The sequence below is a fragment of the Arvicola amphibius genome, chromosome 4 (assembly GCF_903992535.2).
Source record: "Arvicola amphibius chromosome 4, mArvAmp1.2, whole genome shotgun sequence".
Lineage (NCBI taxonomy): Eukaryota > Metazoa > Chordata > Mammalia > Rodentia > Cricetidae > Arvicola > Arvicola amphibius.
Window position 1 is genome coordinate 40,599,079 of NC_052050.1, and position 22,479 is coordinate 40,621,557.

Genomic DNA, 22,479 nt, shown 5'->3' on the forward strand with positions numbered 1-22,479 from the left:
CCTTATTCTTTTAAATTTTTGCTGGGGTGCTCTGTCTCACTGTGTAGCCCTGACTGATCTGAAAACCACTAGGTAGACAAGACTGGCAGTCCTCCTGCCTTGGCCCCTCAAGTGTTGACATTACCACTTCTGGCAGCTACAACCTTTCTTCATATATAGTGGCTCAGAGTTGCGGCCTGTGTTTTATTTCATAATAGTTAATACTTTCTCTTCTGGTTTTGTCTTGTTCTTATTGATGATTTTAGAGAGCCAAGGTGTAGGAATACTGTCCTCTTTATATAGGAGTGCTTTGCTTGATATTTGAAGTTGGTCCCAGACTCAGTCCCAGAGAACTTATTTTAGAGATAAATAGAAAAAGAGAAGGCAGCCAAGGAGTCTGAGAAAGAAAACCAGAGAAATAGAAGAAAACCCAGCAAATATAGGCTCACAGAAGCCAAGGTGATATGGTGCTGGGGCAAGGGGACTCTGTCAGATGCTGGGAGAAACGGATAAAGGTGCTCAGTGATATCAGAGTTCATGGGGAAGTGACTTCAGAAAGTCGGATAACGCATTGAGATACAGAAGTGGTACCCAGATTGGAGTTGGCTGAGGATATAAGAATGGAATATATATGCATATATCTCAGGAGACTACTGCAGATTACCACAGGTTTGAGGCCTGCCTGGGTTACTAGTGAGTTCTAAGCTAGCTTGGGCTACAGAGTAAGTATGTCTGAAAAGTCAAGGAGAAGGAAAGGAGTTAGGGAGTATGTGACCTGAAGTAACTCCTTTTTTGTCTTATATTTAAAGTTAAATAATTTTTAAAAATATTCTTTACATTTGGTAAGTTTTCATATTCTGTTAAAATAATTGAGATTTCTCTATTCCTAAATTAGAAATTCTATTGCCACACCCTTCTATAAGCATCTTATTGGTCTCTTTGACTATAAAACATGTTGCTCATTGCTGGCATCCAGAGACATCAAAGTTAAACTTACTCCATCCACAGGCTGCCAGAGACTCCGCGGGCACGTGTATGCCTGTCACACCTCGTCTGTAGGCTCTGTACATACATGCTCTGCTGTGGCTGGTCTGAAGGGGCTGCTGCATCCTGGCTGCTGCAGATGGTCCTGTGTGCGAGTGATGGAGGGAGTGAGTGAGGAGTGAGTGAGTTGGAATACTTTTAACAACATGATGTTTCAGAGCTCATGGATATTTTATGTGTCTTCCAACAGTATTGTCTTTATATCTTCTCTCTCAATTGCTACACATTAATTAAAAATGTTTTAAAAACATTTGATTCATTTAGAAGCCAATAAAAATATCTAGTTGTTTCAATAACTATTTTTATTTAAGTTTTTTAAATATTTATTTATTTATTATGTATACAATATTCTGTCTGTGTGTATGCCTGAAGGCCAGAAGAGGGCACCAGACCTCATTACAGATGGTTGTGAGCCACCATGTGGTTGCTGGGGATTGAACTCAGGACCTTTGGAAGAGCAGGCAATGCTCTTAACCTCTGAGCCATCTCTCCAGCCCCCTTTTATTTAAGTTTTAAATACCATAACAGTTAAGCTAGTTTTGGTTGGTTGGTTTTGTTATTTAATTTTTGATATATAATTTCATGTAACCCAGGCTGCCCTCAAACTCACTATGACCAGGAACTCCAGATATTCCTGTTTCAACTTTCCAAGACCTGGGCTTACAGGGCTATGCCTTGTCCAGCTAATTTTAATTTAAGTATGTATGTATGTATGTATGTAAGTATGTATGTATGAATAACTGGTGTATAATCCAGGATGGCCTCACACTCCCAACAGTATTCCTGTCTCGGCCTCCTGAATGCTGGGATTAAAGGCATGTGCTGCCTTGCCCTGTTTTATTAAGCTGTTTTAATGATTAGTAGAGTTCTGGAGGGAAGAGAAATGTTAGCAAAGATCATAATACTGGTGTGGAGACTGTGTATCAAGTAGGACTCCACAGAGAAACCGGTTCTCAGACTTTTGAAAAATGAGGGGAAATTTGTTGAGTGTGGGGCAGGAAGGGGACCAGGATTAAGGGATTCCAGGCAGTGAAACTCAGGGGGAAAACCATGAAGGCAAAGACCTGGAGTGGTGATGGGAGAGGTGCTCATGAACAGAAGTGGTGTTGGTTGTTAGGAGTCAAGTAAAGGGGGCCAGACCTTGTGTGCCTAGGAATAGAGTTTGTCTGTGACTTTATAGTTCCTCGATGGAAGGAATTTTTTGTAATAATCTTTGCTACTATAGCACATAATTCTTTTATCTTTCCTATTATACTCTGTCGTTATGATTTATTTACAGTATTTTCTTGATTTTGCCTCTTTTAATTTCCAGGGTTAGACCCCTTGTAGTATACAAAGTGGACACTTGATCATAACAGTTTACACACAAAGATCATAGGAATACTTTCACTATACTTTTAGAGCAGGGTGTCACGGGGTTTCTAGTGTAATTACTACAGATCCTCCCCAGGGGAGTCCTGAAAGGACCTACTTCATCGCTTTTCTGTTGACCTCCACCCTCGGGAGCCAAAGCCTTGTGGAATTCCAAGTTGGTTTTAGAGTGTAGAGTGGCGCCACCTAGTGGTGATTTTTGAGATCTAACCAAGTTTAAAGTCTTGATAACCAGTTTAGAATTTCAAAAGTAACTTTCTATCATTGCTGCAAATTGCTGAAGCGTTTGCTTAATATTATATTTTGTTGAGCCTCTAAAACAGTTTTAAGTCAACAGGGTAAATATTGTGACTTATAAATAACATGATTTATAAACAAATGATTTATGCATTTTATGCCTTTTGAAACAAGCTGCCCTTGATCTCTTCTTGCTCTCCTGCCTATGCCTCCCAAATACTGGGGCCGTCAGTGTAAGCCCCCACACCTGCTACTGTGCATTTATTCTAATTTATCTTGAAAATATGATGCTTAGAGATTTAAGCAAACAAAATATTTAATTTAAACTAATACAGAATTTCAGAGACATTTGTGACCCTAAGAACTATTCAGTGAGAAAATGCCTTATTAAACACACTGGGGATGGGGCAACACTCTGTCACATACAGCGTTGCTTATGCCTCTGAGTCAGAGTATCAAGTTTGTGAAGTAACTTTTTCCCTACCAGCCTGTTGTTCCTTTTCATTTTTTTTTTCAATTTGGACAGTTTTGAAAACTAAACAACCCTGTCCTTCCTTGGTGATGCCTGCTAAGCATGTCTTGAATATTTCCAGATCCAACCAGAGAGACTTGAGTGCTGAATCCTACCTTTTATTTCTTTGTGGTTTTTCTAAATGTATGTTCTTGTGGGGAGGGTTTGTGCCGTTGCTCTTGGAGACCAAAGGGAAGGATATCCTTGAATTGCGAGTCACAGTCACTTGTGAGCCACTTGTCATGGGTGCTGGAAACTGAACTCTGATCCTTTGCAAAAATTGTACACAATCTTAACCACTGAGCCCATCTCCACAGCTTCATGTTTGTGGGTCTTTTTGTTTTGTTTGTCTTGTTTTGTCGACCAGGCTGACCTTGAACTCACAGAGATCCGCCTGTCTCTGCCCCGGAATGATTAAAGGCATGCACCACCACCTCCCGGCAACATTTGTGGGTCTTTAAATGTAAGCTGTATAGGTAGATATCTTGTTGGTGACTTGCAGTTGATTGACAAATAATGACATTTTGATCATTTAGTCTATTCCTCATCTATAGAGGCTATTGAGTAGGGGCAATGTTAATAAAAACATTTGGTAAAGAATCTATACTCACCTGCAATCCCAGTACCACTCAGAAGCAGGAGTATCAGGAATTGAAGGCCAACATTGGCAACATAGTTCAAGACCAGCCTGGGCTGCCAGAGACCCTGTCTTAAGACATGCAAGCAAATATCACTTTCACACATAACATAATAGAGTATAAAATTAATTGCCACTTTTTGAAAAAAGGGAAAAGCATTTGTTCACTGCCACAGGGATAGAGGGGTCTAATTATTACCGTTGAACAGCTGGAGAGGCTGAAGCATGGGGAAGGGTAAACAGGTTTTACAAAGTCTCACGACTGTTAAGTTAGTAATGTGAGCATTCAGGCCCAGATGTGAAGGACCCCAGAGTCAGTGCTTTTACCGTCAGTGGGAAACCCACAATAGAAAAATGCACTTAAAACCTCACTGGTTGATAACTCTTATTTAAATACCTGCCGACTACTTTGGTAAAAATCTTGTTCTAACTTATTGTTCACAACATCTGTACTTATTTGTTTCCACTCTTAATTATAGCTGATAACTTCTATGTTAAAGGAGGTTTTAAAAACTTGCTTTTCAGGCCCAAACACTTAATTCTCCTTATCCATTGGCTATAAGCAGCAGGGTACCAAGAGACAAGCTACCTATGGACCAGCATCTTGTCTGTGTGAGAACTTTTCATTCAGCTTGGAAGTGAGACACCATCTTCCCCCCATATTCACAGATGTGGTATCCTTACAACCAGCCAACTGCAGATTTAAAACGTAAGGGCTATTTAGATAGCACATAACTTGTATGGAGAATTATTATAGCCTATAGATTATTTAAAATATGGAGAAGGCTATACATAGACTTTACACAAATCTCGGACATTTTGCATAAGGTACTCAAGCATCCATGAATTTTGTTATTTGTGAGGACTCCTGGAACCAATATCTAATGGATGCTGGAAGGTAATTGTATTTGCCTGTGCCTCTAGCAGATGGAGTGTATTGGTAACAATCACTTGAGCAGTAACAGTTAAGCTCTGGTTTGTACACACTTATAGGTATGGGTTATTGTGTGAACAGTATATGTGGGGTTTCTGTGTTTTTTAACGTTTTTATTTGATTTTTTTAAAAAAGAAAATAAATTATATTTTTTCATCTTACATACCAATCCCAGTTCCCACTCCCTCCCCTCCTCTCATTCCCTCCACCCTTCCGCATCCCTCCCTCATCCACTCCTCAGAGAGGGCAAGGCACTTTGCTCTGAGGAAGGACCAAGGCCCTCCCCCACTATATCCAGGTGGTTTCTATGTTTTTATATTAAATTTTTGTGCAGATTTTTCATCCCTATTTACAATTTCAATCATGGGGCTTTTGCTAATTTTACTTTGTTCCCATGACTTCTCCTGACCTGCCTCCTCATTCCCCATCCATATCGCCCCCCTGTATGTATATAAAGGACAAGCATGCCATGTGTTGTATAATACCTTGCTGTGCATACATATACTCATTTATCGAGTGTACATATAGACAGACAGACATACATAAATGTGTTCCCATACAAAAATGGGATCCTATTACATATACCTTAAAAACATAGATACTTTCAACCAGCTGTCCCATTCCTGAGAGTCCTTCCCACTAATTTGTAAGCCATGTGTCAGCGTGTTTTCTGCGGTGTTCCTCATGGCAGCAGGAGGGAAGGCAGATCACTGAATAAATCGTGCTGTATCTACACCGCAGGATTCTAGGCAGTCGCTACAAAAACCAATTTGATTTAGACCAGAGGTGTCTCCTCTACCATTCTCTGTTGGGGATTTTACTGTGTTTATTTCTTTACTGAGACTTCTAGAGAGAGATGAAGTAGATGTGAACAGGCCTCTTTGTAACTGAAAACACAGTGAAGTAAATTCGAAGACCTGATTTAGCTTCTATTTCTTTTCTTACTAGAGCTGTGAGGGTTTCTCCAACATTTTCCCTCCTCTTACTTGACCTTCTGTATGGAAACAGGAAATCCACAGCCTAGTTCTTCTTGCCTGAATTTTAAACCCTTGGCCTTTTTCACTAGTGGCATCCAAAGGGTACCACATCAAGATACGGTCTCCACTGTTAGTTGGATGGGTTTTGTTTTTGGTTTTTGTTTGTTTTGTTTTTTAACTTCACCACAAAGCTTAGGCTGGCCTCCAACTCACAGCAGTCCTCCTGCCTCAGCTTTAAGTGAGCTGAGTATAAATGTAGGCTATCATACCTGACTCAAACATAGTCTTTGGGGTTTTGTGTGTTTATTTTTAAGACAGAGTCTCACTCTGTAGCCTAAGCTGTTCTGGAACTCACTGGCTTTGAAATCACAGCAATTTTCCTGCCTCAGCCTCTTAGGAAATGGGATTACAGACACAAGGCACCATACCCAGCTGTAATGTGGTCTTTGGCAGTAAACTGAGAACTGATGAATTATCAGTTCAGAAACAGTTCCTGGGACATTTGGGCCTATTTGGTAATAAATTAAGAGGAAACAATTCACCCCAGCTTCCTTTTGTTCTTGCTTCTGTGCAGATTTGAGAAAGGACGCATCTACACATTCATTGGAGAAGTGATCGTTTCTGTGAACCCCTACAAGGCGCTGAACATCTATGGGAGGGACACAATTGAGCAGTATAAAGGTCGTGAGCTGTATGAGAGACCTCCTCATCTTTTTGCTATTGCTGATGCTGCTTACAAGGCTATGAAGAGGCGATCAAAAGACACCTGTATTATGATATCAGGTATTTGGAGGGGGCCCTGGTTCCAATGTCTAAAGGTATTTAACTTTTTTTGTACTCAAGAATTCACTTAATTGATGAGTTGGTTTTTGTTTTTGTGTTGGTTTTTGTTTTTGTTTTTTAAAGCTTAGAAACCTAAGGTATTTTATAGGGCCCAGAAAAGTACTGTACACTTAAGTACCAAAGTATTTCTACCCTGTTTGATCATCCTCTAGTCTTGTTTTTAGAGGCTTAGGCAAGAGAGGATTGCTTGAACTCTCGGGAGTTTAAGACCACCCAGAACAACATAACAAGACCTCATCTCATAAAAAGAGATTATACTTGCATGCCTTTTGGTCATCTGTAGACTGAGCCAGCGTGGAATATGATTCCTCTTACCTGAAGCACACAAAAAAAAAATACCAAATAAAATATAACAAAGGTAGTTCAGATATTAACAGAATGAAACAAAGGAAACGATGTACTTCCATGCCAAATGTGGAGGGCAAGCCTGGAGTTTGGAAGTTGGCGCTGTGGCGCAGAGGTGGGAATGGGCTTCCCAAGCTTGGACCTGAGCCTTCTGGAGGAGAGGAGGCGCCGCAGCCCACATGCTCAGAAGGCGAGCCTAGCCACACACACAGTGCCGAGTACTTTGTAGCCTCTCCCCTGGGAAAACGAGGACAAGGAAAATACCTTTTCCCTGGCCCAGAATATATCCTCTCAACTATGGGAATCTCTCTTGGTGCTAATAACACTGCCCCTTTACTCTAGTGGCTTTGTGCTTTTCAAAATATTTTTAGATCATTATTTTATTTTGGTTATCAAAATAACTTTAAGTGGTATGTAGCATAGTTGTTTTTCTACTTTACAGATAAGAATGTTAAGGGTCAGAAGATTAAATAACTTAGTGTTGGAATTAGAGAATTATAGCCCAGGACTAAACTGTTTTTTGTTTTTTTTTTTTAATAACGGAAACATTTTAAAAATTTAAAAAGTTAACCCGTTACGCAAATTTATGAATGAAAAAAAGTGCTTTACTCTTTTCTCATACGGTGTATTTTTATCATTCATCAGTGTGTTTTATTATTTGTTACCCCAAGTCCCTCCCTTCCAGTTCTTCTCACCACCACCATTTTCTCCGAGCTTCATGTCTTCTTTTTGTTTATAACCCACCCACATCTAGTTGATTAGACACCATTATACACATGTGTGTAGGGCCATCCCCTGGAGGATTCCAGTCAGCCTAGCAGGATCAGACCCCCTGAAAAAGCTGAAGCTCTTTCCCCCAAGCAGCTATCAACTAGGAATGGGCCTTGGGAGCTCCTTTCCCATCCGTACTAGGTTGGCAGGCATGAATCTCATGCAGGGTCTGGTGCGGGCAGCCACAGCTACTTACTGTGAGTTATGAGTATGGGGCCCGGGCATGTTTTAAAGACACAGTTTCACAGCAATCATCCCCAGCTTCTGGCTCTTAAACTCTTCCAGCCGTTCTTCTGCGTGCCCCTTGAGCTTTGTGATGCAGATACACTATTTATGGCTAAGCCCTGCACAGACCCTTATCCTCCACACTTGGCCAGTTGTGAGTCTCTGTTTTAACCACCGTCACTGCAGAAAGGATTTTCTCTGGTGAGAACTGAGAGCTACATTAATCTAGGGTATAAAGATAAGTCTTTAGGAGGCAGTTTGAGACTTTGCCCCTTTATAAAAGTAATACTAGCAGATTCCCCTAAGGCTGTGACCTCCCCAGATACAGGTTCTTGGCTAAGTTTACAGTACCAGGCATGAGTTTCCTCTGGTGTGGGCCTTAAGTCCAATCAGATAGTAGCTCTTTACCCCCATAACATTGTGCCTTTATTGTAGCTCACAGACTAAGAGTGTTGATGGCCAAGTATCCGCAGCCTACATAGCACCTTCTGGGTGCTCTGAAAGCAAGCAAGCAAGCAGAGAGAAAGCTTCCAGGTCAACACCAGCTTGATTTCTACATCTCCAGTGACCGAAGTATATAGTATCTTCAGCAGTAGAATCTTACTAACAAGTCTTAGTGAGCAACCATGAACAATGGCAAGAGCTGTATTTTTTTGTCAGGAGAGGTTCCTCTGGGACCCATCTGACAACATCTTGTGCCCCAACATTCTAGAAGTAGCAGATGGTTAGTGTTTGTCCTTTTGCATATATTCTTTCTACATGAAGGTATATAGAGTCATACATGTATAAATAAGTAAAAATACAGAATTGTAAACATCTACTGCTATTACAAAGTTAGTTTTTCCCACTTGGCAGTGTATAGTGGACATATTTTCATTAGAGTTTCTATAGAACTAGCACATTCTCTTTAGCAATCCCATTATGTAATTGACTATTTTATCCAATTCTTTATCAATCTATTAGCCCAATTTTAGCCATAACACAGAGTATAGTCTATAAAAAGATAGTTTTAAACCCTTGGAAGATTGATACATTTGGTTATACTACATTTAAAAATATTCCCTTGGAAGAAAGTTAAGTTAGTGAAGTTTGGTGTTTGAATGAGTAGATGGAACTTCTAAATCTGTTCCTTCCATTACTACCACTTATACTTATTATTGCACTTTCCCGTGATGCCTTGTGTCTCAGATTTCTTTTTTTCACTAAAGTTATTGTAATTTTTTAATTTAAGATGTTAGTTTTTCTTTCCTTTTTTTATACAAGAGGCTGGATCTAACTGATTTTAGAAATCCCTGTATTCAAGCTACCTTTCTCAGCCTTTTGAGTCTCTGGACCTGTGAGCACCTGACTGTACTTTTCATAACCAATTGTTTTATTCCCATTAAATCTAAAATAAGTTTTCTGTAGAAAATAAGGTTATATGAATGTAGCTGTAGCTACTGTTTGGATCAGCACCTTAGTTAGTTTCAGCTATACTTAGGAGTAATTGCTTAGTCTAAGGAGCTAGTTTACCATAATTTACTCCTTGATATATTTCTCCCTAATTAAATATTGATTTGTAATTTATAATTTTGCTTCTGTCATTTTTTAAGACATGTTCATACCTATTAGAAGGGCTGAGGACAAAATAACTTAATAAGAAAGCGGGAAGGGTGGGGAGGGGGAGGATGGGAGAAAATGCAACACGTGGAATTTTAAATGAATAACCATCAAAGGCTTACATTTTTCTGTTAACAATGAGCTTACCTTATGGTGTTAAGCCCTTCATAATTCTTTCCTCTAGGGGAAAGTGGAGCCGGTAAAACAGAAGCCAGTAAGTACATCATGCAGTATATAGCTGCCATCACCAACCCCAGCCAGAGGGCAGAGATAGAAAGGTAAGAGCTCAGGAGCACAGGCCGGCTGGGCTGGGCTTCGTGTAGTGTGCAGACTGGGCTGGGCCTAAACTGGCAGTCATCAAACATTTTCTTGATGTGTATACTGCTTCGATTTTCACACTGCATATTGTCTTTCTGCCTTTACTTCTATTACTATGTCAATTTCCAGCTTTACCAAGTTGAAAAAACTTAAAACTACTTTGAAATAGTTGAAAGTGGCTTGGTTTTCAACCTCAGCAGCAGAGCTGCTGGAATTTGCACAGCTTGGCTTTATTGTTCAAGCCTCTGCAGGTTCCTTGCTCTGTGTTTTTAAAAATTGTACTGAGTGAAATGAGGGCCTGGAAAGTAGACCCACAACTTTCCATTGCTATCACAGCCGTAACCCACTGGTGCTGGGAGCCAAAGTGAGGTCCGTGTGTTAAAGGGCCTCATACTGCACTGCGCTGGGCTCACAGTCAGATGAGTAGCATAGCTGTTCTGTGCTGTGTGGGGCACCTGTGTTTAGAACAGTGCCTGGCATACAGGGTTTGCTTAATAAATATGTAAGGAGTAAATGGGTGGTTATTTTGTTTGTTTTTTAATGAAGTGGTATGTGTAGCTTTCTTATGTGCTGAAGCCTTTTCTAAGAGGGAAAAGGGTACTTTCCTGGTTGCTGGCTGTGAAGCTGAGGAGTAGTTGACTGAACAGTCAACAGCTCATCTATACACCACAGGTAGCTCGACAGGCTGGAATCCAGGGTGCTGCATGATGTCAAGGGAGAGGATTTAGATTTGATGGTACTGTGTGGACTTTGCATTTTTACCATAACTGGATTACCCAGTCAAAAGAAGCCTTTTAAAAATGTGTGACATATTCCCACTTCTGGTTTTTCACTTCGCAGTCTAATTTGAAGTGAACATTTGATCAAATTTTTGTAATTTCTTTTGGATCCCAGGAGAATAGCTAGCTGAGAACTAAATTACTTTCATTTCTGTATGGCAGATAAGGCTTATGTAAATTTACTATCTCTCTGGAGCATATCAGGCCGTCATCTTATGGTTCCTACACACATGCCTTTGTAAAGCACACAGTCATTTATGGGCAGCAGTTTGAAGGGTCCGTTGCAGGATTCGTGGGAGGGGCAGTGGTCCACTAATGAGGTCGTGTCAGAGGCCGGTTATTCCTACAGGTGGGACTGTGTAAGAAGAGTCTTGTCAGCAGAAATAAACAACGAGACATGACTAGAATGGAGTTAAGGCTTATCCAGTTTCAGTGTCTTCATCTCTGAAATCTTTTACAATAACTTTGGTATATTTTTGTTAGAGTGAAGAATATGTTGCTGAAGTCAAACTGTGTTTTGGAAGCTTTTGGAAATGCCAAAACCAACCGTAATGACAATTCAAGCAGGTTTGGGAAATACATGGATATCAACTTTGACTTCAAGGGAGACCCCATTGGGGGGCATATCAATAACTACTTGCTGGAAAAGGTAAGTGTGCTAGATTTCTAGGGTGATGCTTGTGATAACTGAATGTTTAAAAATGATATGTGTGAAATTTCATTTATTGTTTTAAAGTAGTATTTAATCCTATTATGCCTCTTCAAGTTTGCCTTCCATGGTTAAAATTGTCCTCTTTGTTCTCTTATGAACACTTAGGCCCGTACTTCTCAACCTTCCTAATGCTACAACACTTTAATATAGTTCCTCATGTTATGGTGACCCCTCCAACCATAAAATTATTTTATTACTACTTGACAACTGTAATTTGCTACTGTTGTGAATCATAATGTAAGTATCTGATACACAGAACATCTGGTATGCCACCCCTGTGATAGGGTTGTTCAACCCTCAAAAGGGTCGTGACCCACAGGTTGAGAACCATGACTTGTTCTATCGACTTAGAAAATGTTAGATGTTGTTGATATGGAATTGGTTCTGTATGGGACAAGAAGAATGTGTGACAACTTCTGAGTAAGATTTAATGCAAACCAATCAAATCTCTCTCCCTTCAACCCTCCTTTCCCCCATGGAGCTAAGACTGACCCACCATACTTACACCTCAGCTTTCTAAGAGTTGAGCTTACAGGACTGTGTGCCATCATGCCCAGCTTCCAGACCTAGACTTTTTACGTTACCATCCTCCATCAAGTTTGCTTTTAACTAAATTGAAATTTTCCTTCCTTTAGTTTCTGTTTGCTCACTGCTGTATAATATATATAACTGGCTACAGCTGGATGCAGACGTTCTTTCTCCCGATCCAGTGAAGCCATGCTGCGCAGCCACCTCCACCTTGAATTGTGCTCTGATGCTTCTCACTCAAGGGCTCCCTCTTCCAGTGACCCCGCAGCATCTTATGGCACTATTATCTATTATCTGTGCTATCGAGGCTGACTGTTGAGAAAATAAGTGCTCTAGCAGAGTCAGCTAAAAAGACACAGGAAATATCAAGTATTACCTATCTTTCCTCCACAATGTTTTGTGATTCCACTGTGTGTATGTATTAAATAAAAAAGAATACTTTGAATGAACACACATGCTGAGCAGTCTTTTTGGAGAGTCTAAGCAGCGTCCCGAGGGCCTGATCATGTTGACTGACTTTATTATAGGATATGAGGCATTGCTCTTTGAAATGCCAGCAGACTCTGGACAAGGGAATGTTGAGAATGTTCCTCCCTAGCATTCCTTCCCATTCCCCCCCCTCAGATTCCTACCACTTGCACATACTATCTTTAGACTCCAGGTTGCAAAAACATGGCTTCATTCCTCATAAATGTTAAGACACCCCCATTTTAAGCAGTATAAAGAATTACCAAAATACTGCCAGGAAAACCATAGCGAGCACCCGTCTCTGATGAGCTTTGGCCACAGATTTTTTAAAATGCACTGTGAATATCAGATTCTCTTAGAATGTTGGTTCTGTTTCATTTATACCTATATTTTCAGATTAACCATTTTTTAAAAATATTTTTTTCTTAGTCTCGTGTGATTGTGCAACAGCCAGGAGAACGCAGCTTCCATTCTTTCTATCAGGTTAGTAATCAGTCTTATGCAGAGAATGTCATTTGCCTAGTCGTGCTGAGAGTCTTTCTGCTGCACTGTCGTCTGTCCTGCACCTCTCTGACTTTCCTTGTCTCCACTCCACCACAGATCACATTACATACAGGCATGGACACATCCTACCCCACCTAAGAGACCATGAGTACTGTGAGCACTGGGCGAGCTGGTAGGTGGTCAGCCAACTGAAAGTTCCCAAAGGAGAGGGAGCCGTGTAATGGCCATGGAAGCTATGGCACCTTCTAGATGTGTTCATTTCATTTTCTTTTGAACTGAGTTGCTACTCCTGTACTTGAGAGTTCCTGAAATGGGAATGTAAATTTGGTTTGTGTTGCTCTTGATGGGTGTAGGGCAATATGATTACTTTAAAAACAAAAGCAGGATTTATAAATTCAACAGAGAAGTATCTTCTATGCTGTCAACACTCAGGAAAAAAAATAAATCATCTTTTTGGGAATGTTATTAGAGCTTGAAACAAACTCTTAAATAGTCCTCCTTGGCACATCTGCTCTCACAGAGCAAGGTGATGTTAATATGATCTTTGAAACTCTAAGTGATATAAACCAAGACCACTATTAAAAGCTGTTGACCTAATTAAATAATATTTGGGGTTTTAAAGACCAGATGGTAAAATGCTTGCTGAACCTGTGGTTGGGAAAAAAGAAAAAACGGAAAGCAGGATTGGTGGTTTCAGTATACAGCCTAATGCTGAGTAGGTAGAAACAGTCCTGGGGATTGCTGGCTCTAGGCCAATTTAAAAAAAAAAAAAAAAAAAAAAAAAACCAGAGTGAATGGAACCCAAGGAATGACACATGCCCAAAGCTGACCTCTGTGCACAAACCAACAGGAGCACACATGCAATCGCACATTTAAAACTATAAGTTAAAAAGATTGGTTTCTGTGTGTCTTTGAAGGAGGTTAACAGTGACAGTACAGTCGAATACAACATTGTTTGATTAAGTAACTGCTTTCGTCAATGCCATTCAAGTTCTGGTATGTTTGGTTTAAAAAAGAAGGATCATCCTTTAAGGTCTGATAACTGCACATTTGAAGTAAGCCAAAACTTACTGTTCAGTGCAGCGCCCTCCTGGAGGCCTGCTCTATAGCACGAAAGGGTAACTAGCTTTGTTTTGCGTTTCTCTTAACAGTTTGCTAGATTTCAGATAAACTGCTTCTTTATAAAATATAAGAGCTGTTTATTTCAAGAACTTCCAGCTTTTGCCCGTGTTTTTCCCAGTTGGGTGAAGTTATTGAGAAGTATCATGACTCTGGGAGAGTCCCGGCCATCAGTCACACTCCTTTCTGACTGACAGTTGAGGAAAAGCTGTTCAGCACGTGGAACTCCATGTGTCGGCTAATGGCTCTTCCCCAGCATTGCTGACTTCTCAGTTCGGCAGAGTAACACTGCTAAGCAGCCAGCACCTCAGTCAGGGACCCGTCTTACAGATGATGACATTCTAAGCAAGGACCTTTTAGACCAATTCATTGTGAATGAGCTGAGACATTTTCATATTCCTCGTGACTGTATAACATTCTGTCTATCTTAATAAATAGAAGCCATTGACCTATAAGTAGTAACAACAGCAACAAAACAAAACAAAATCCAAACATTTCCTCAAAGCATGTAACAGAAGAACCTAAATGTGTAAAGCCCAGAAAATGAGTAGGAACTAGATCACCACTAGGTTAGAATGTCTGACATTTAGGAGATCAGTATTTGCTTTGACAGTTGAATTAGTCAGGAGGAACCCTAGAGAGACAGAACCAAAAGAATGAATATTTGCTAAAACAGTATTTTTTAGATTGGCTCACATGATACTATCTGGATAGTCCAGCAATTCATGCTGGAGCCTGGAGAGGCTGAGAACCCAGTAGCTGCTCAGCCCCTGAAGCTGGGTGCCTCAGCAGTCCTGGTCTGGTGCTGCAGGCTTGAAAATTCCTGGAACTGCTGGTCTTCCTTGGAAGCTTGAAGAAACTGAGTTCTAGTGACAGCAAAGGAATGTAGCAGTGGTTGTAGCTGCAGCAGCAACAAAGTGGCTGAGTTGACCCGCAAGATACAAATATGGAAGGCAAAGCTTTACCCTTGGACCTCCTTTTATCTAGACTGCCACTGAAAGGTCCTGCCCACATTTGGGGTGGTCTTTTCAGTTCAAATAGCCAGATCAAGAAGATCTCTCACACGGGTACCCAGCGGCTTATCTTTTAGTTGATTCCAGATGCAGTCAAGTTGACAACTCCTATTAGCCATCACAGCAATTTAATTTAAATTGAATATTTTCCAGCTGCTCCAGGGAGGTTCTGAGCAGATGCTGCACTCTCTACACCTGCAGAAATCCCTTTCATCCTACAACTACATCCGCGTGGGGGCACAGCTGAAGGTAAGTTTCTTCTTTGAGAGTGGAGAGGCAGCAGAAGGAACACAAGCTGTTCACCCAGTCCCTCTGTTGCCCTCAGGCAGATGAATGTCCTCTGTTCTGCTTTTAAAAATCTTGGTCCGAAATTTATTTAAATTTAAGGTTTATTTGAACTTAAATTTAAAAACACCACTGAAACTGATCATCTGGCTCAATAACCTTGCATGGCTGTATTGTCCTCTTCTAACAGAAAAGTTCCTCTCCCTCTGTTCAGGGTTTTCTCTTGATATTTAATCTGACTTAATTTATCTGAAACCATGAGAACACTGAGGACAAGGAAGCCTTGGTATGATGTGGCCAAAGGCTTGTTGCTATGGCAAAACAAAATTACAAAGCATTTTGATTTTTCGCCCCACTTTTCTTTCTTTATTTTTTATTTATTTATTTATTTATTTATTTATTTATTTATTTATTTATTTATTTATTTGGGTTTTTCAAGCCAGGGTTTCTCTGTGTAGCTCTGGCTGTCCTGAAATTCACTCTGTAGACCAGGCTGGCCTCCACCTCAGAGATCCACAGGTCTCTGCCTCCCTAATGTTGTGATTAACGGCATTATGCCACCCTCACCCAGATTCTCACTTTTTTAAAATATTGCTTGCGATTATCCTAGAAATAGTTCTGTGGCCCTCAGGTTTCCTTTGTATTTATCTTTCAAAAGGACCCATGTTTTCCCTTGCCTTGTGTGCAAGCTCTTGCATACACATCTGCAGGCCCTTTCTGGCTCCTGTTTAGTTTTTCCTAGTCTGACAGTCAGGTTAGCAATGTGCTGGCTGATGAGAGTGCATAAAGAAGTAAACGTGGGGTTGTCCTAGTTCCTGGGAAGCGAGGTGCAGAAATGCAGAAGCTGTGCAAGGCTTGGGCTGCACTTTTAACTGTTGCTTCCAGAGGGGTAAAGTATACATGTCTGGACCCCACATTTCTGTGTTTTTAACTTTTCTGTAGTAAAAAGTGCACTGCTAGCAGGGTACAGTGGCACATGCATGTAAACCTCAGTACCCAAAGGGCTGAGACAAGAAGATGCTGAATCCACCTGGGCCACACAGCCAGACCCAGCTCAAACAAGAGAAAGCACTTTTGATTTTCTCTGGGTGAAGCATAAAAAGATCTCAGTCAGAAAAGGATGTGGGAGGTATTTTTATTTAAATTATTATTCCACTTAAGCTAGTTATACCCTTATTACTGGCTTAGCAATATTTTTATTGCTGTCCCTAGAAATAAATGATACTTAGGTTTTGTAGTTAATTTCCTATTATTTGGCATTTAGGTTATGCCGCCTTTTTACATGTTTCTAATAGCGGAAATGTTTGACTGGAAATGAATTGAAAATAAAACAGTAAAAGGCAATGGTCCAACCTTCTCAGCATTGCCAGAAGTACTATATAGAGAGAATTGTGAAGTCAACACTTACAGACAGTAGCTGAGCTATTTCTTTGCAATCAGACCATCGTCTTATTACCAAAATTACTTCGGTCTAGATCATGTATCTTAATATTAAGTACTAAGTTAATGTTTTAACTTCTTTCTAAATAAAATTCATCTTTGGTACTGTTTTTATCGGTTTTCCATTTGGACTTTTTTCCTCTTCTTTTCTGACAAAAACAAAGAATATGTACTCTTAGTCAGAACCTAAGAAAGAGCTGGCTCAGTGGCTGGAGAGTGACTCAGCAGTTAGGAGCACTGCAGAGTCTTACAGAGAACCCTCATTTGATTCCCAGCACCTACATGGTAGATCAAAAACATCTATAACTCCAGCTCCAGGAGATCCTATGTTCTTTTCTGGCCTCCATGGACACTACGCACACACATGGTACACAGACATGCATGAAGGCAAAACACCCATACACTTAATTCAAAACAAAACAAAACAAAAAAGCACCAAAAAACCCTAAGATACATGCTTCAATTCTACTATGTAGAGATGATAGTTAGTAATTAATGGCTTGTATGTATATTCATTAGCAAAATCATTAACAACAAACCCTGCTTAAACCTATGTTTATTATATTACAACATAATCACTTCCCTCATACAAATATAAATTGATTTTAATGTTCATAAACTGTTACATGTATTTTAATTAATCATGTACAGTTAATTTCTGTTGGTCACAGGTAAGAGAAAATCCAGACAAGAGTTTCCTAAAATAGTAAGGCCTCCGCTAGGTGTGTATGGCAGCAAGTGCTGGAATGTTCATAGCCAGGGCCTCAGCAACATTGTTAGAGACCCAGGTGGGGTTTGTGGTTTTCAGACTTACAGCTCTGCTTCCCTCAGTAAACTGGCTTGGCCTTCTGGTCTGTTTTTGTTGTGGTTGCAAAATGTCATCAGCAATCCCAGTATTCACTGGCAAAAGAAATGCCGTCTTTGCCACTTTACATGCATATGTCTCCCTAGGGCCCCTCCCCTTACACAGACCCTCCTATGCCTTTCCTCACGCCTCCTTGATCACAGTAGCATCACATGCCTGTGGCTGACCACTCACTCAGTAAGGGGAAGAAAATGTGTGTCTTGGGGTTTCTGCTGCTGAGATACACCATGACCAAAAGCAACTTGAGGAGGTAAAGGGTTTATTTCATCTTCTGGCTTGTATTCCATCACCCAGGAAAGTCAGAGTAGAAACTCAAGGCAGTGCGAATGCCATGGAGGAGTGCTGCCTACATACCTGCTCTCCATGGCTTGCTCAGCCTGTTCTCTCAGATACCTCAGGATCACCTGGCCAGAGGTGGTGCCACCACAATGGTCTTTGCCTCCAAATCAAACACTTGTTAAGAAAATGCCCCGCAGGCTCGCCTGCAGGTCATTGCTTCTCAACTGCAGTTCCCTTTTCTCAGGTAACTCTAGTTTGTGTCAAGTTGACCATAAACTATCCAGGATAATGGCCATGATCAGTTTAGAACTGTGAAGCCTCCAGAGGCTGGGAGCAAGCCAATCAGGGATGAGCTGGAGAGGACTAAACAAATCTTATGTTGGCAATAATGAAGTAGTAGAGGAATGGCTGTCAGGGAAACAGCCAGCAATTTCCTTTTATGAGACAGAACTACAATCTCAACATGTAATTTATAATGGCAGTATCTGATATTTTAGTATTTTTGGTATGGTATAGATGAGAAATCAATCTATAAGAAATGTGTTACTTGGGAAGTAGAAAAAGACAAGATCTCCTGAGTAAATTGGGAGCATAGGGACCTTGGGAGAGGATTGAAGGGGAGGGGAGAGGCAAGAAAGGGAGCAGAGAAAAATGTAGAGCTCAATAAAAATCAATAAAAAAAAATCATAAAAAAGAAATGTGTTACTCTGTGTGTGTGTGTGATTTATGAGGAAATTGAGGCTCATCTCCTGGTGAGAAAACACTGACAGAGAGAGGAGCTTGCCTGGTTGTGCCTAGGACACGAGCTTGTGCTCCTCAAGGTTTGCTTTGTGTGTCCTTCTTTAGGAAGCGAGCATCAGGTGAGGGCACCATCCTGCAAGAGGAGCAGCTTGTTGAGAAAAGAGTTAGTCCAGAGCTGCTTCCAGGAAGACGTATAATGTAGACAGTTGCCACTCTTTACTGTGGAATCTGTTGGCACACTGGTATATCCAGTCTGGTGGTCATGTCTCCCAGGGCTGCAGATTCATCATTGAGCTCCTCCGCTCTGGTTATAAACTGCAGCTTACCAGACTCTTCTGATGTGAGAAACAATAAAGAGAATAGTCCTAGGCTATTTAACCGCTTGCTACGTGGCTGCAGCTGGTGGCTTTGCTCTGGGTGCTACTTTTCCTCACCCAGGAAACAAGAAGCCTGATTATACAGTGTGAGAACTGTTGCCAGCCTACACAAGGGGAAGGAGCTGTGGGAGAGCTGCAAATGCAGTGACCAACCATGCACTTTACGGTTCCCACATGCAGCATTTTTATGTGTGACTTCAGTCCCGTGCCATTGCCCCCGTGGCACATAGAGCTGTGGTGTTCTGTGAGCCAACTCAGGACAGACGCTTCCAGAAAAGTGCATGGTGCTTATTTAAGTGACAGCTCTCAAACACAAATAAGCCTCATACATCTAAACAATGTTCCTACCACAAATTAATTTTGATACTTACTTCCCTCAAAGTGACTTACTACAAAGGCATCATGACTTTGGCTGAACACTTCTGTTTTATAATCAGTGCTCGTATGTAATGTCTGTGACCTAAGATTTTGATGTTCATGTCTAGTCCTCCATCAATGATGCTGCAGAGTTCAAAGTCGTAGCCGATGCCATGAAAGTAATTGGATTCAAACCTGAGGAGATTCAAACAGTGTATAAAATTCTGGCTGCTATTCTTCACTTGGTGAGTAAGGACTCTCAAAGTACATTGTATCCCTGTGGATACAGGGTACTCTTCCAGAAGATTTTGTTCCTTGTCAAAAGTAATTTATGTTGTGAAAATTTTGCTTGTGTTCTGAAAAACATACTCTGATTTTCTTCATTGTTTTATATTTTGAGAAGTTTTCTAAGCCACTGTAGAGGCTATGCTTGTTTCCTTGTGCTGTGATATTCTCAGACCTTGACTTCAGCGCCAAGCCTAAGGGTGATGGCCCCTGAAACAGATGGCTGCAAGTGACCTCCAAGGTCCAGCCAGCCCATCTGAGGCCAGCACATAGACCAGAATGGCAAAAGGTATTTGTAAATATGACTACTTAAAAATATAGACCCTCTATCAAAAATGTATGCTAATATGAAAGAATAGGCATGTGTATGGAAAAGAGAATGCTAGGCTTTCACATATGAATGTATGTTTAGGAAGGTAGGTACAAGCAAGGTCACTGTAATTCATATGTCAGAAGCTCACTGGAAATGGTGTCTTTTGTTTTTATTTTGATATAGGGAAATGTAAAATTTATAGTAGATGGTGACACACCACTCATTGAGAATGGCACGACTGTGTCTGTCCTAGCAGAATTGCTCTCTACTAAGACAGACATGGTGGAGAAAGCCCTTCTTTACCGGACGGTGGCCACAGGCCGTGACATCATCGACAAACAGCACACGGAACAGGAAGCTAGCTACGGCAGAGACGCCTTTGCCAAGGTGAGACAACTCTGTCTGTGGGTTGCAGTCTAAGTGAAATCCTGTGAGGATGTGTTCAGACAAACCAAACAGTGGGCTAAGGGTTTTTAGAGACTGAGACTTTCTAGCCATCAATGTCTCAGTTAAGTTCCTGGCTGTGAGGATCACTGCTGGAAAAGGAAATAGACCAACTATGGGCGCGAGGGGGTCGACATTGCTACCTCAGCAAGGTCCGGCACCACTTTGCCTCCCCTGCCTCATTTTCTGCTATCTTCAGCCACTTTTATTTATTCCAGCATGCTCATCTTTTCTTAAGCCTCCTAAGTTCTTCTCCCCTTTCTGCTTTAACCACAGGGGCTGCACACCGTTGCCTGAACACAGAATGAAGTCACTTCAGGGGGCTGGAGGGATAGTTCTTCAGTTAAGCACACATACTGCTCATGCATAGGACCCAAGTTCAGTTCCCACCACCCATCTGGACAGCTTAACAAACTGCCTGTAATTCCAGCATCAGGAAAACCAACACCTTGAAGAGCACCTACGTGCACCCACATACAGACACACATAGTAATTTTTAAAAATCACCTCAGACAGTGTACATGTGTTCCTTCACCCTAACCCTCCACTCCTCGGAGACTATGACTTTCTGTGGACTTAGTGCTATGTTTCGAACAAACTGTGTGTCTAAGTGCTCAGCAAATATTTGGTGAATGAACAGATAAATTCCTAAGTACCCAAGGCCATTTGCACATAGCTCAGAGTTGGTAGAACCATTTCCAGGGGTGAGAAGAGCAGATGTGTCACTGACGTAGAAAGGCGTGGATACACATGCCAGGAAAATAGTCTTTTTTGAGACAGGGTTTCTCTAGCTTTGGAGTTTGTCCTGGAAATAGCTCTTAGACCAGGCTGGCCTCGAACTCACAGAGATCCACCTGCCTCTGCCTCCTGAGTGCTGGGATTAAAGGCGTGTGCCACCACCACCCAGCTGAGAATAGTCTTAAAATATAAACAGTAGCCAATAACCTGTAAAAATCCTGATTGCTTGCTTCAGTTTGGTGTGCATTGTGTAGCTGTTTCTGTAATAAGGGATACACATTTCTCATTGTTCCACTTAGGTGATAATACGTATGCTGAAGAGTAAGAAGAAGGGATCGAAGACGTCCCGAGTCCATTGGAGGGACTCATTCCCAAACAGACAAGAATTTATGGTGTCCTTTCTCTCACAGGCAATATACGAACGCCTTTTTTGTTGGATTGTAACTCGCATCAATGACATCATCGAGGTCAAGAACTATGACACCACGATCCATGGGAAAAACACTGTTATTGGTGTACTGGATATCTATGGCTTTGAAATCTTTGACAACAACAGGTAAACTGGGTAAGATACTTAAAACCCCATTGCATACTTCTTCGGTACTTAAGCCTAACATGTTCCGTCTCATGTAGCTTCGAACAGTTCTGCATTAACTACTGCAATGAGAAGCTGCAGCAGCTGTTTATTCAGCTGGTTCTGAAGCAGGAGCAAGAAGAGTACCAGCGGGAAGGCATCCCTTGGAAACACGTGAGTGCCCTCATGGGGACTGTCTCCCTGGGCTGCCCACCTTGATTCCTCCTGACCTTCTTGGGTTCTTGAATCCCCTGGGCCCTAGCCTTCCTCCTTGAGATATGCTAATCCAGTCATGCTCCTCCGGTGGGTGTGATTCCTCTAATCTGAGAGCCTGCCATGTTGGTGTTCAGTACAGCTGATGCCACATGACTTCCTGGTTGCTTTTTGTTTGTTAGAGTCTAGCGCCACTCAGAGCTCACTCTTTCCACTTAGATTTAGATGAATTTACTCCCATACCTCCCGTTGTTTTCTCCTCTGCTCTGTGGGCTAAGTGGCAGTGGACCGCTCTCAGCTGTTGACGTTCCTGTTCTCGGAAGCCTGGGCGTTGGAATGCTGGAACACTTGTACTCCTGTCCAGTTCCACATTCTTCCTTTTGCTGTCACCTCTCTTCTCGTGGCTCTTTGTGAATGTTTGTAATGTTCAGAGGCAAACTGTACCAGTGAGACATTGATAGAAGTGACACTGGTCCGTGCAGGGCTCACGGCTGAAACACTGGCTCCCGGGGCTTCCTCTGCTCTGCCATTGGACCCCCTGCTCCTGACAGAAGTGAGGCTTAGTTATTCTTCTGGGACATCCGTATTTTTAAAACAATTTTGGGAGTAAGCTTTTAAAAACTGGCTTTCTGTAACTTTCTGGTATTTTCTTAT

At 41.4% G+C, this 22,479-nt stretch overlaps 1 protein-coding gene across 1 annotated transcript in view; it reads left to right on the forward strand.

The window, feature by feature from the left end:
* Myo1d (myosin ID) overlaps window positions 1-22,479 on the forward strand; it is a 301,212-nt gene that overhangs the window by 85,110 nt on the left and 193,623 nt on the right. The window contains exons 2-10 of the mRNA XM_038326939.2: window positions 6,265-6,473; window positions 9,658-9,751; window positions 11,054-11,219; window positions 12,708-12,761; window positions 15,068-15,163; window positions 19,387-19,503; window positions 20,040-20,243; window positions 21,449-21,594; window positions 21,672-21,786. Coding sequence (XP_038182867.1) covers window positions 6,265-6,473; window positions 9,658-9,751; window positions 11,054-11,219; window positions 12,708-12,761; window positions 15,068-15,163; window positions 19,387-19,503; window positions 20,040-20,243; window positions 21,449-21,594; window positions 21,672-21,786 — 1,201 coding nt within the window. The remainder of the gene's footprint in view (window positions 1-6,264; window positions 6,474-9,657; window positions 9,752-11,053; window positions 11,220-12,707; window positions 12,762-15,067; window positions 15,164-19,386; window positions 19,504-20,039; window positions 20,244-21,448; window positions 21,595-21,671; window positions 21,787-22,479) is intronic.